The 15,061-nt window shown below is 40.2% G+C and overlaps 1 protein-coding gene across 1 annotated transcript in view; it reads left to right on the forward strand.

The window, feature by feature from the left end:
* The first annotated feature begins 204 nt into the window (after positions 1–204).
* Positions 205–15,061, forward strand: part of Plcl2 (phospholipase C like 2) — a 189,702-nt gene continuing 174,845 nt past the window's right edge. Inside the window, exon 1 of the mRNA XM_059281998.1 lies at positions 205–666. Coding sequence (XP_059137981.1) covers positions 340–666 — 327 coding nt within the window. The 5' untranslated portion in view covers positions 205–339. The remainder of the gene's footprint in view (positions 667–15,061) is intronic.

Genomic DNA, 15,061 nt, shown 5'->3' on the forward strand with positions numbered 1-15,061 from the left:
GCCGGGGCGTGTTTTCCTTCCCCAGGTGCCGGCAGCCGGGGCGCCGCCGCCCGAGCTGACTCTTCTCCCTTCTCTCTCTCCCTCTCTCCCTCTCCCCCCGACCCCTGCAGGACCCCAGAGGTAATTCCGCCGGCACGACGTTCTCCGTGCGGGAGGCGAGCTCGCCGCACGCGTCACATCTGAATCAAAAAGAGAAAGAAAAAAAAAAAAAAAAAGCCAAGAAAAAAAGCGGAAGAAGCGGCCGAGGCGGCGGCGAGGAGGAGGGGCCGCGCGAGGCGGCCCGAGGCGGCGGCGGGGACGCGGGGACGCGGCTTTGTGCAGGCGGGTCGTGGGGCGCCCATGGCGGAGTGTGGCCGGGGCGCCGCAGGCGAGGCCCTGCCCACCTCCCCGGGCCCGGCCCTCGGCGCCAAGGGCGCCCTGAAAGCCGGAGCGGGCGAAGGCGGCGGCGGCGGGGGAGGTCGCCTCGGCCACGGGCGGGCGCGCTATGACAGCGGCGGGGTTTCCAACGGAGACTGCAGCCTCGGCGTGTCCGCCGACGAAGCCCGGGCCAGCCCTGCCAGGGCACCTCGAGGCGTGGCGCTCGCACGGACCCCTAGCCCGGCCCCCGGTCCTGTCCCCAAGGACAGCAAGCCGGGCGGCCTGCCCCGCCGGAGCAGCATCATCAAGGTAGGTAGGAGACCCGCGCGCGTCCTTGGGCTCCGTTTCCCCGCCCCGGGGAAGCGGTGGCGGAAGGAGGCGATGCAGAGTGAGCCTGCTGCGAAGAAGGGGAAGCCAGGGTGTTTGGGTGTTTGCAGCGCTGGAGCAGGGAGTGGAAGCCCACGGCATTGGGGGAAGAATGGAGAGGTGATCCGGAGTGTGCCTGAGAGCTGTGCTCTGACATCCTCGGAGCAACTTGGGCTGTCACCTCTCCGGATTGACTTGGAATTAAATGGGCCTTGTACCTGTCTGGATAGGGACATGCTTTTCAACAGCAGCTTAGCCTGGTGGCACACTCCCTGTAAGGTTGCTATTGTATTTTAAAGACAGGGACCATGTGAAAATATTTTCTTAAAATCCCGGACAATGAACATACATTATTGAATAGGTTTCTTCTAATCGACATTGTAATTAGTTGCCCCTAGCCAGTGATCATATTTGTAGGATATAAAATACCCCCTCCTTCAATTACTCGGAGAAAGGGATCACAGACGCAGATTTCCTCTTTCTTAGGCTCAAAAGCTCTCTGGGAGATTACAGTTCCCGCACAATTTAATTCCTGGCTGCCATAGGCAGGCCTCCAGTCAGCAAGTTCCTTTGGAATGGTCTTGCTGGGGTTGTTGTTTGTTTGTTTTTGGTTTTTTCATGGTGCTATTTAGAAAGCCATCAGCTGTTTTGTGAATTTTAAATTTCAAGGAGTGACATTAAGAGTTTGTGGTGGTTTCCTTCAAATATTTCAGTTTAGTTTGCAACATAAAAATATTTCTTGAGACATGAAGTAGAAAAAGAAAGTTGGTAAACTAAGGAAAGCAGAGCCTTGGGCCACATTAACCCTTTTGGCTTGCTTAGATTTGGAGCAAATATGGACTGTTGCTTTTGGGAAATGAAGGGGATTTTAGGACAGGACAGTGAGTAGCAGAGCACATTAGTAGTGCCGCACCCATCCTCGAGGTCAGAACGTGCCGGGGGCACAGTCAGAAATCCTCCAGTACTGTGAGAGTCTCTCTGTGTTAGCAACCTTGCATCCATCCAGTGAAACACACACTTGCTGCTGTCAGAGGCAGTTGTGAAACTGCATTGGGCCTTGTCCTGGGCTTGCTCAGTCTGTATGTGGGAGGCACCTTGGAAGGGCTTCAAGTCAAATGCATCCTCCCGGCAGCTAACTTTTCAACCACGAAAAGTTGTGACTTTCTGTTGCCTGTGTAGCTTTTAGTGATGATGTCTTTTCTTCTAGTATGTAGTTTGTTTTCAAGTATATATGAGTATTGATCCTATTTGCAGAGCTATGTGAGATTTCTGTTTTTATTGGTTGACAAGTATTTGTGGTGATTTTGCATGGTGATATTAATAGTTTTGTGTGAAAATTTCAGAGAAGATACCGTCTTACTTAATTTTAACAACCTTTTCCTCCCAAGGGTTTCAAGGGTTGTTTTCACATTTAAAAGGCTAGAATTCATCAGTATCCACATTGAGATTCATAGGGAAACCTGATGGATAGCAGCAGTTTCGTTGTTGTGGAAGCCAAGACATGATTGGCTTGCCTGTCCGTGAAGTGAACTTGAGATTGAGTCCTTGGCACCATTCTCCATGGAAGGCTGTAGAAACACAGGATGAGTCGTGAAGAAATCACTGGTTGGGAAATGGAGATGCTACTTATACTGAATTCTGAGTTTTAAAGTCATGTTTTCATTTTTCTTTATTTTAATGAAGCCAGTTAGCTTTTTATTCACCACCATGCCCCTAGATACACAGTGCCAGGATCATAGTAGGTGCTACAGGAATGATAAGGAAGTTCGTGTTTATCTAAGTTCTGTCACTTTCTGAAACAGGTGGTTTTGGATTTACCAATCATATCTTAGTATCTTGTACCAGGTAAGATAACCTGACAGATTCCCCTTTCTGGTCTTTGTTTTCAACTTTTTTTTTTCTTAATCTTTCTTGAAAATGATGGAAGTAGTGTTAAAAGTTGATTGTGCCTGCAGTATAGAAAGAAAGGCCACTCTAGATAGGTAAGTAGTTGTTTCTCCATGAGTTGGTTTCTTGGAACATCAGGATTTTCGGAATTTAGTGTTGTGTCTTCTAAAGACATATTATACAGCATAAAGATAATATTTCAATAGAATAAAGAAGTCTCTTAATTTAATATCAAATTCCATAACACAATGAGTACTGCATAGGTACCTTTGAATGGCAGAAATTGTATTTCACGTTTGTTAAGAACTAACACAAGTGTTATGCTTAAGCAGAGCCCAGGGGAAGGGCCGTAAGAGGTCTGTCCTTGCTCTCTTGTGCTCTTTCTAAAGGGCTTTAAGGACTAAATGTGGTCAGGCCGTCTGAGGTGGGGGACGATGAGGAAGCCAAGGTGCTGAAGACAGTAGCCCATCAGTGACTGGCTGCGGGGCAGAGGCTACTGTGTGTGGCTTGAGCAGGCTGCTGTCAGCCTCTTGCTTCTTTCCTGTCTTCTGCTTGTCAGGCTTCACATCCTGTTAGGTCAGGGTCACTAAGTGATAGGTAAAGGAAGGCTCAATACTAACTCAGTTGGCATGTTCAGAAACACACTGAGCTGACCAGAAGTCTATTTCTTATTTAACATAATTTCTTTGGTGTTTCATCTGTTTTATAAATAACAATGAGTAAGAAATTGTTGTAAAACGTTTTTTGTTTTCCTCCCCAGATAGGCACACAGTTCTATACTAAAAGAGCTCCTCAGTTGTGGTAGCAATCTTGATGAAAATCCAGAGAGAGTCTTATAAAATCTTTTACAGATACTTTGAGATGATACAGAAGTCATGGGAAGCAGTGGCAGAATTTTTAGCTTTCTTTAACCTATTGAAAATAACAGTATGTTCTTGAGATTATCTGCAGAGTCACATGACTGGATTTTTAGGGACGAAGTTGTATCTGTCATCTTTAGTAATCTAGTAAAAATGAAAACACCACTTTCATTTTCTCCTTGGTCACACTACTTAATACAATCTACTTTATTTCCAAATAGATAATTTGGTTAATTGTTCAGATGACCACCTATTTTTTAAATACATAGCTTATTCATTAATTGAGATATGAAATAGTACTTGGGGCCTTAGATTTATTTTAGAAATCAATGTATCAAAATGACTACATTAATTTTGGTGGTTTGTTTTAATCAGAATTAGTTAAATACTTTGCATTCAAAAGGGTGCTATTGTTGCAGTTGCACTGGGCATCAATTTTGTGAGCAATGGCAATGCATGGAGTCTCGTAGTCATTACCATAGTCAAGCTACCAAGCAGTTTGGCCAACTCTCTTCACCCTACCCCCAGATCTCTTTGTCATCCTCCCTTCTCCATGTTCTTAGAATGTGGCAGCTGTTGATGCCGGCCCCTCCCATACTGAGGCTATGCAGCGATTGCATTACTTGGTGTTCAGATGAAGTAACAGTAACCACCGCTTACTGAACTCTCATTGTGGGCAGGACATGTGACAGGTGTGGTGCTTTCCCTGACCCTGACATGGTCGAATATCACCCACAGAGGGTGGAGGAAGGCAGCATTTAGAGAGGCTAGCAATGTGTCCGTGGTGCTGGAGCTGCATGCCGTCTGTCTCTCGACTGTGGCCGCGGTCCTTTTTTTTTTTAATTACTCTATCCATGTACACGTTTTGTGTAAGTAAGGGAGCCTTCCTGGTCTGGGATACCAGGTTTGTTTTTCTCTTCTAAATATACAGGGTGTTGGAGGGGAAAGACTGTCTGCTGCAGAAGTAGTTGATAGATAACATAGCCGGGCAGCTGCTGCATCACCTGTCAGAACTACTTGGCCAGGCCTTCAGCTTCACAGTGACTTTGTTCTTCTTAATATAGCTATCATATATTGTTGAGTAAAAAATAATCTTACAGTCTTTATAGCAACATATATTCTTCTACCTCGATGCTGAGCTCCCAAGCATGAACAACACTAGACTTTTTAATGCCTGTTATACATATTTAAGCAAAATAATAAAAACATACCTGAGCATTGTACTGGGGCATGGTTTTGTTAAGTGGGCTCTTTACAGGCCAAAACTGGCACTGGCGAGTTCTGCACTGGTAACATAACAGTGCTCAGGAACTGTTTTTTGAATTGGAACTTAATATCTGTATTCAACAGATATTAATATCAATATCTTAATATCTGTATTTAGTGTCTTGCCTTTCTTTCCCTTCTCTTCCTCACACAAGGAGAAACAAAGGCACTGCTTGCCATGCCTTTAAGAACTGGATCACAAAGGGGATTGTCTGAAGAGATAGGCAGATCCAAGTAGACCCTTTGGATCAGAAACTCTCACTTTACTTTCTACTAATGTGTTTAGACCCAATAACTGTTGAAAGGTCAGAGCATGGCTGAATGTTCAGTCCAAAGGGCTTTCCCCGAAGTCATGAGAGTGCATTGTTTTTATACACCACCCTTTGCTTTTCCTTCTTTCAATCCTTCTATTTCATCAGCGTTTTCAATCAAATCCATAAAGACAGCTGATGGGAAATTGTTTTATTAGTTGATTGTATCATTCAAGTTTTCTCAAATCTGTTTACTTCCTTCTACAGTGCTGTGTACTCTGTAAGGGGTTTAAATTATACTGTTTTGTTTTAAGGCTTAGGTTATCAAAATTTGAATTTTCAGTAGATATAGCAATATTATTGTAGCCATAATGCAGATCTAAAATGAACATTTGTAGTTTTCTTTTTAGACATTTTTAAAGTAATATTTAAGCTCTATCCTTTAAATATTAAGTTTTGGATGGTAACGCCTACTCAACTTCTAGATCTCTGTGTTAGTTCAGCTACTTTTTATTTTTTATTAGTGAGATGCAAATATTTTCCCTAGAAGGTCACATGAGTGGCAGAAATTGTTATGTTATATGTTGAAACTTTGTAAACCACCTGACCAATGCTTTTTTTCTACTGATAATGAATCAGGAAGATTGTGCTTGGCACAAGAGTATGTCATAACTCAACCTCAAGCCAGAGCCACTGGAGAAATTATAGTCACCCCCCCCCCCCATGTCAGAATAACTCCAGACTTTGGGGTTCACAAAGCATATAGTTAATTACATTGGTCTGGCAGTCAGTGAGTTCCAGCTGCTGGTAAGACGGTTGGCACTTGTGCACTCTACAGCATCAGAGCAGGGCAGGCATTTGAGTTCTCTGGCCTCCAGCACTTGACTATGGCAGGGTTTGTTAGGTAAAATGTATTCTAGGGGACCCTCTCAACTTGGCTGCCCCGGCTGTGTGGCACTTGTTTGGTCATTCCTAAGGTGCAGTACTGAAATTAGAGACTGCGAATCATCTGGCTCCCCTGCATCCTTGTTACATAGCCTTGTGGACCCCATAGCTAAGATGAGGAGGATAAAGACTCTCTCCTAGCACTGTTAAGATGCAGTGAGATGATGTGTGTTCAGTGCATGGCAGGCAGTTGGGACTCCAGGAGCGTTATCCAGAGTGTTTTTCCTCTCCCATTTCTCACTGAAGGTCATTCTGAAATGAGCTGGCTTCTTCAGGTTCACTGCAGTTGGAGTTCACTGGTACTACCATGCCTGTTTTGGAAGATTTATCTTTCAACATATAGAGAAAAGCTCTGAGAAACTTTCTAGGTGTATGCTGTGATGCTTTGGAGAGTGAAATATTTAGGTGCTTTTCTGAATCCCATGTTTTATACAGTTGAACATGTGTAAGAGGCCACAGTTGCATGACATTCCCCTCTGTCTTGATTAGCTTAGCAAAGTCTGGGTTTTTATTTTTTGTCACTACAAAATTTTTAATAGTGTCTCTATTCACTCTCAGAAGTATCCCAGTTTGGATGATCCATTGCCACCTCGCCAGGAACTTTGTGGGATGAACTTCTCAATCAAAGCTTAGCCTTTCTTTTGGTCCCGCTGTTTTCTCTGCTTGGAGTAGTTTTCCCCTTCTCAGTCACGCCTAGGATGTTATTTGGTTTGTTGCCTCTCAGTGTGAAGTGTTTGTTTTTCTGCCTTCTAGCTCCAACTCCACCGGTATTTCCATACTGCTCTGCTTCTCTCCACCTCATAGGTACCTATGTCTTCTTTACTCCGCGAGCTTGTGAAAAAGGTTCAATGTCATGTATAAAGTGTGTATTTAAGTGTGTGTGTGTGTGTGTGTGTGTGTGTGTGTGCATGCATCAAATGTGAGTTAATAAATTGACAACTCATCAGTTTTATGAAGAGATTACTAGATTTAACTCCAAGTGATTTTAACTGGAACATACCACTTCATGGGCTGTATTCTTCAAAAAGAAGTTTCTTTCATGTACTTTTTTTTTTCTGAAAAAAATTATTTGAAAATAATCATAAGGAAATACCTTCATATAAAGTTGAGTCTAGGAATTTCATTCCTTCCAGAATTGTTCTGCATGAGGCTAAATGGTCTGTCCCTTTTGTGTCCTGAATTATGAGTAGACCTTTGAATTTTTATGTTTTGGTCTTAGAGTTTAAAAAGCATAGCCAGAGAGTGTTACTGTTTGTTAAAGCACTTAATCTCTTTTCTGGTATTTGGGTTTTTAAAAGTGACTTCCATAATTTCTACTCAGCTTTTGTTTCTTTTTAAGGAGTTTAATTACTTAAACTTTGATTGTCATTGATAGTGGAATGTCAAAAGGTATTTATTGGGAGTGCTGTGGAATTGATAATAAACAGAGGAGTGTGCGGGTTTGGATTTGCAGTGTCGAAATGGGAATCTCTGTTCTCTCAGTTCATTTTGACATCTAATGCTGGAAATCCAGTCCTTTGTTGCAGTGAATGGATTAGGTACAGAAGAAGCGGGTGTTTCAAAGGCATCATTTCACACACCTCTTACCAGAACTTGCAAGGAGACATCATCCTCTTTACAGGCAAGGAAACCTTTTCATAAGGATTGAGAATTCCCAAGCAGGGTCACAGAGTTTACATGGGGCAAAGCCAGCATTCAGACCAAATTTGTCTGTCTTGAAAGTCCATTGGTTTCTTTTGTTTGTTTGTTTGTTTGTTTGTTTTTTCTCATTCACCATCCTTTTCTACTCTAACTTCTGAAATATGTTTTTGTTGTTGTTGTTGTTTTTCTTATTTATTCATTTTACTCCTCTTTGCCCAAGCCATTCTGGCTCCTTAGCATTAAAAGTTTCCACCCGTCTTGAAATATTAAAAGAGTTTTGTCTGTTCAGAAGAAGCCACATGTACCTAACGATGTGAATTAGAGCTGCAGACCTGGCTGCATGCTCCAAGTTCTGTCTGACCTACAAACCACTTTCCCTGACTGTGAGGTCAGTATTCAGGCGTCTTCTTGTAGTGTGCCCGTGTACTGCACTGAAAGCTGCAGGTGTTAACATCCCCCAAACTAAGCAGCGGGATTTAAATGCATCAATAATGAAGATTCATGATATTTTCAGAATGGAAAGTGATCACATAAAATTCTGTCATTAGTTATATACAAGGCCATACTGGTTAGTAAATATATTTAGCTCCTGGCTATGGTTGAATTAATTTATTTGCATACCAGTATAACAGAATTGGAAATTTTGTTATGTAATAATACTGCAGTATATGGCTATTAATAGAACAAAATGTGGTCTTACAGATAGTAATTTTTGTGGATCTTTTTCTGTTGTAGATAGCTGCATACATACAATTCTACTCATGCATGCATATACTGTTTTTAAATAACAAAGATTGAGCGCTAAACTAACCAAACAGTGCAGAAAAGGTAGTGAGTTGGCCTGAGTCTAGTCTGTCTGTCTCCTTAGAGGATGAGATGGGTAGCAGATTTCTGCTCTCTAATTGAAAATGACCATGAAGGGGTTGCACATTTTTTATGAATATTGCTTATGAAGCTTTAGTTGCTTTTACCAATTAGTGTGGTCACAGAGGGATAAATGGCCTGTTTGCAGCTACCATTAGATTCAAGCTTTATGACTGTTCCCCTGTGGTCTCCTGCTCCTTTTATGTTTCATCTCCTTCTAAACCTCGTCTCCTGTAGTCATGGTGGTTAGGATTTTTTGAGTTATTTTATATTTTAATGTTTATTCTTGAAAAATATAAATGAGTTGTTTTGATGTCATGTGTCCCGTCCCCGTCCCTCGTTCCCCCCACCGCAGCTTTGAGCCATTCATTCTAGCTGCCAGTAGTTATTCAGGTGCTCTCAGTTTGGGGTTAATGAAATAATAGTATAAAGGATATATGTATTCTTGGAGCATTTAATAGTTTGTTAAAAGAAATCTGTACATGTTTTAAAGCTTTCATTGCTTATGTATAGTCTCATAAATAATTTTATATTTATTAAAAATACTAACCTCTTTCATAGCACATATTTATGTTTGCTGTAGTAGATACTGCCAAGCATTTTTCTTAGCTAATTAAAGTATTTTAAATACTAAACAGGTTGAATAATTCTGATTGCTCCAAATATACATAATTTGCATTGTCAGTGGGTTTGTTTTGTTTTGTTTTTTTCTTTTTTCTTTTTTGTAATCATTACTGTGATTTTCTGGTTGAATATTCTGGTAACTATTATACTGAGAACTTTTTCATGTTTTTTGATCATTTGGATGTTGTCTTTGTAAAAAAAAAAAAATGCCTGTTTGAATTTTTTTTTAACTTGATTTGTATGACTTGATGTTTTCTGGATGTATCTCTTATGAGATATAGATGTGAAAATGTCTTCTCCTGGGTATGACTTGTCTCTTCACTGGCTTGAGAGGCTATCTTGTAATGAAAAACAATTCCTAATTTTAGTGAAGCCAAATTTATTAACATTTTCAGTTTTGGTTATGGTTTTTGTGTCCTCTTTTAAAGAAGTCTCTTTTTTTTTGTGGGGGGGGGTGTTTTTCGAGACAGGGTTTCTCTGTAGCTTTGGAGCCTGTCCTGGACTAGCTCTGTAGACCAGGCTGGCCTCGAACTCACAGAGATCCGCCTGTCTCTGCCTCCTGAGTGCTGGGATTACAGGCGTGCGCCACCACTGCCTGGCAAGAAGTCTCTTTTTAAGACTGTGAAGATTTTTATTAATTAACTTCTGGAACCTTTGCTTTGCTTTTTATATTCCGTGTGGAATATATATATATATATATATATTATATATTATTTATACACATTAATATTAAATATATTACATAAACATTTCTATTATGTATTTTATATCATTTATACAGTTATATATTTATGCTAAATATAAATATATTACATATTTATATTAAACATATTTTATACTTGTATGTAAGTGATTCCTTCAACACCATTTATTTGAAAATAGGATCTTTTATTCATGTATTGCATTGCCTTTTTTTGATAAATCAAGTGACTAGTTGTGTGTAGTTTTGTCTGTGTGTTGCATTCTGGGTCATGGAGAAAGCCGCCTCAGAGCATCGTTTTTTCAAAGAACGGATCTGACAGTAGAACCAGCACCGTTCCTAGAGAGAGGTGACTGGACCTGTCAACCTCGGCTGAAACATGTCTTTCTGTTTCCTTTAATCTTTTCATCTTGTGCTCAGATGACACACCTAACATGCAGTGAATGCTGGTACTCAGAGGAGGTTATATGGTGACGCTTGCCAACAGGTGTTTGTTAGCCCAGGTGGTTCATATCGGAAGGGACAGATTGGTGGTACTGCAGTGCCCTCGATGTGGTGGGCTCATCGGCCAAGTGTCGTGATGGGTGAACACAAACTCCTGGAGTATCCATAAATGTATTTCAATAGTTACAAAGCAGTAAACTTTCAACTGGTGGATATTCCCAGCCTTAATTATGTGGTGTGTACTGTGACCTCTCAGTGTGTGCCCTTAGATTGTCATTAGTTTTGCTTATTCTGTTTGGATAGTATTTATTTTCCAAATTAATGTGAGGGAATCTAACACAGAAGCATGTACCTTTCACTTATCTTAGGCAGGTTCCAAGGAAGAGAAGTAACCTGATGGGAGGGCTGAGCTTGAGTTTGGAGGAACTCTAGGTTTTGTTGTTTCTATTTAGGCTGCGTGCTTCCTGTTATTGCCTTTATTATGTTGAGCTAGAATATTCCAGTATACCTATTCTCTCCACAGGACTTTTATCATGAGTGGTTGTTGGATTTTGCCAAAGGCCGTTTCTACACTGTCTTAGTCAGTGTTTTATTGCTGTGAAGAGATACCATGACCATGGCAACTCTTTCAAGAGAAAGCATTTAACTGGGTATATCTTACAGTTTCAGAGGCTTAGTCCATTGTCATCATGGTGGGAAGCATGGCGGCATGCAGCCAGACATGGTGCTGTAGAAGTAGCTTGAGAGTTCTACATCTGAATCTGTAGGCAGCAGGGAGAGAGAGGACACTTTGCCTGGCCTGGTGTGGGCTTTTGAAACCTCAAAGCCCCATTGACACTTCCTCCAAAAAGGCCACACCTCCTAATTCTTTTCAAATAATGCCACTCCATGAGACTAAGCATTCAAATATATGAGCCTATGGGAGTCATCTTATTCAAACTACCACATGCATCTAATGTGGTTTCTATTCCTTAGTCTGTTTTTGTGGTGGTTAAATTTATTGATTTATATATGTTGAATCATTCCTGTATCTCTGAGATGAAGGTGACTTGATCATGATGTATAATATTTTTTATGTGTTCTTGAATTCAATTTGCAAGTATTTTATTTAGAATTTCTGCTTCTATGTTCAAAAGAGGCATTAACCTATTCTTTTTTTGTTGGGTCTTTGTCCGGTTTTGGTATTGGGGTAATACTAGTTTCATAAAAGAAATTAGAAAAATGTTTCTTCCTTTTGTAGAATAGATTGAGGAGTATTGTTAGTTCTTCACTGAAGGTCTGGTAGAATTCTGCACTGGATCCATCTGGCCCTGGACTGTTTTTACTTGGGAGTTTTTAAACCATGATTTCTATCTTACTGCATATTAAGAGTCTGTTTAAATCATTTATTACATCTTGATTTAATTTTGGTAGGTTGTATATATCTAGAAGTTAATTTGTTTCTTTTGAATTTTTCCAATTTGGTAGACTATAGATGTTAAAAATATGTTCTTACAATTCTTTAAATTTCTTCAATATCTGTTGTAATATCTTTTTTTAATCTATAATCTTATTAATTTGGCTCATTTTTCTCTTTCTTTTGGTTAGTTTGGCTAAGTGTTTATCAATCTTGTTAATCGATGTTAAAAATATGTTCTTACAATTCTTTAAATTTCTTCAATATCTGTTGTAATATCTTTTTTAATCTATAATCTTATTAATTTGGATCATTTTTCTCTTTCTTTTGGTTAGTTTGGCTAAGTGTTTATCAATCTTGTTAATCGTTTCAAAGTACCAATTCATTATTTCATTGAATTTTTTTATATTGTTTTCTTTGTTTCTGTTTTATGAATTTAAGCTCTGATTTTAATTATCTCTTCACTCCCACTCTTTTTGGTTCTTATTTTATTCAGTTTCTTTCCAGATTACCTGCCTATTAGTGAAAGTCAAATGTTGAAATTATCACTATCACTGTGTTGGTGTTAATCTGTGGTTTTAAGTCGTGTGTGTGTGTGTGTGTGTGTGTGTGTATGTGTGTGTGTGTGTGTGTGTGTGTGTGTGTGTGTGTAATTGAATGTTCCTGTGTTTGATTCATGTATGTCTATGATGTAAAGTCCTGTTGGATTTTCCTTTAATGAGGATAAATTGTCCTTTCTCACCTTTTGCCTAGTAGTGGTTTGAAGTCGATTTGGTCAGATACTGGAATAGCCACACTTGCTTATTTCTTGGTTCCATTTGCTTGGAATACCTTTCCCCAAACATTTACCATAAGGTGGTATCTATCATGGTCATGGGGTGTGTTTCTTGGAGTCAGCAAAAAGGTGAATCCTGTTTTCTGACCTGGGTCTCTCATTAGGAAGTAGGATCATTAAGAGTTACTATGGAGCTTCATGCATTAATTCTGTCATTCTGTTGTTTTTGTGGTCTTCTATTAGATCTCTTTTGATTGAGTGTTCTAGGATTGTTTATTTGTCCCTTTTGCTTTCTTGGGTATGTTCAAAGTTTTCTTTAGACCTAAGTATTCCTTCTGCTATCTTCTGTAGAGCTGGATTAGTGGTCATAAATGCCTTAAATCCGTTTTCATAACGAAAAGTCTTCCTTGTTCCTTCAGCCATCACTCTGAGTTTTTGGGATACTGCATTCAGGGTCTTCAAAGACAAAAACAAACATGTGATAGTTCTGCCTTTCTCAACTACTTCCTACCTTCTTCTTGTCCCGTTTGTGGCTGTATCTTGAGAGAGGTTTGTGAGTTATTTCTCTATCTCCTCTTTGAGCTACTCCTCGACTGTCTTCCACTGGTAAAGATTATCAGGCACACAGTTCATGTGGCCTGAACAGTTCACTAGGCCACAGTTCACTAGGCCTCCTCTTAGTTCATGGCTCACTCTTGACAACTTTACCATAGGTGTAGATACAGTTAATTATGGATTCACTGATGAGGTTTTTTGTTTGTTTGTTTCTCTACACAGGGTTTCTCTGTGTAGCTTTGGAGTGTATCATGGAACTTGCTCTGTAGACCAGGCTGGCCTTGAACTCACAGAGATCCCCTGCCTCTGCCTCCCAAGTGCTGGGATTAAAGGTGTGCGCCACCACCGCCTGGCATTCACTGATGAGTTTTAAGTTGATATCTTCAGCTCAGGTTTTCCCTCAGCACCCTCTTTAGCACATCACCCTCAACACCTTACTGCGTATAGTCAAACCTAGTCTTCCTTTTCTCACCCTGTTATCACCTCCTGTGTAGTTAATTTGGCAAAATGGACCATCATCATTCTCCTTTCTTTCTCTTTTATTTTTTTAGAGGATTGTATTTGTATGTGGCATATGTTTGTATGTGTGTATGCATTTGGATGTGGAGGCTAGAGGTTGATGTTGGATTTCTTCTTCAGTCATACTCTATTTTTTTGAGACAGAATTCTTCACATGAACTTGGAGTGTGCCATTTCAGTTGGACTGGCTTGTCAGCAAGATTCAGGGACCTACCTGTCTCGCTTAGGGTTACAGATACATTCCACTGAGCCTAACTTTTTATGGGGGTGCTGGAGATCCATGTCCAAGTCTTTGTGGTTATATCACAAGCACTTTACCAGCTGAGCCATTTCCCCAGCCCCATTTTCATTTGTGTCTCTTAAATCAGTTTGAATGAGAGACGATTTATGTTTGTACAAGAAGTTGACAAGTTTCATGATAGCTTGTCCTCAAAGAGGCGTGATCAATTCTGATACTGCTGCTGTAGTATAAATGTGTGTGTTCCCCAAGGGCACTGAAGTCTTGGTCCCCAGGATGGCAGTGTTGGGAAGTGATGGAATGTTTAGGAGGTGGGGCCTTGTGGAAATTCTTTAAATCATTTAGAGTGTCCTCTTAATGGGAATTTTGGGACTGAATCCTCACCTTCATGTGCTTCCCAGACATGAAGGTACATGTTCAGTTAAATACTCCCATCCACTATTAACTAGTACACCCACTAGAAACCAACTTTGAAACTAAGCAAACAAGCCCTTACATTAACTATTCCAGGTGTATTGCTGTGGTGATGGAAGTCTACTAATACACTGCCATTAAAATAAAATGAATGATTCCATGTAGCAAGAATTAGGTATAACTTTAAAAATTTCAATCTAAAATGTTGTGGAAGGAATTGTGTGAGTATCTAGATGCTGATATGCCTGTACCCTCAACCTCTGTTAACCTTTGAGGATCTTGTATCATCATTTTCCATGTGTTGGGTCACTTAAAATCAAAAAACAAAATTTAATTAGAATCTGCCTCTTAGAAACGTTTACTTCTCCCAAGACAGGATTTCTCCGTGTAGTTTTGGAGCCTGTCCTGGATCTCACTCTGTAGCCCAGGCTGGCCTCGAACTCACAGAGATCCGTCTAGCTCTGCCTCCCGAGTGCTGGGATTAAAGGCGTGCGCCACCACCGCCCGGCTGAAACATTTAATTCTTAGAAAGGGTATTAGAAGCTAGGAGTGCACAAATTTGTTTGCCAAAGAGGAACAAATATTGAGCATTTTGAAAAGGAGAATTCATATGAATTTATTTCCTTTTAGGTTTTAAACCTTAAAACCTTTAAAATTTAAAGCTTAACCATCTTCTTATCCTGTGATCCATGAAGTGTAATTTTTTTCATCAGTGTTTTTCCTGTTACTTTCTAATTATTTCTGTGAAAATATTTATTTTTATGCTGCAGTTGGTACTAAGCAATCAGATTAGGTGGGATCCATTAACTTTATGTGGGATCTGGAAGTTGGCTTTGGTGACCTTCACTTTCTGGGCTAGTCCAGTTGTCCTTTGTCAGCACTAAAGCAGTTCTATTTTGACATGCTCTCAGGTCCTGAGGAAGTCCACTAGTTTCTATAGCTATGATAAATCATAATGA

This window comes from Peromyscus eremicus, chromosome 16_21 (assembly GCF_949786415.1).
Source record: "Peromyscus eremicus chromosome 16_21, PerEre_H2_v1, whole genome shotgun sequence".
Taxonomy (NCBI): domain Eukaryota; kingdom Metazoa; phylum Chordata; class Mammalia; order Rodentia; family Cricetidae; genus Peromyscus; species Peromyscus eremicus.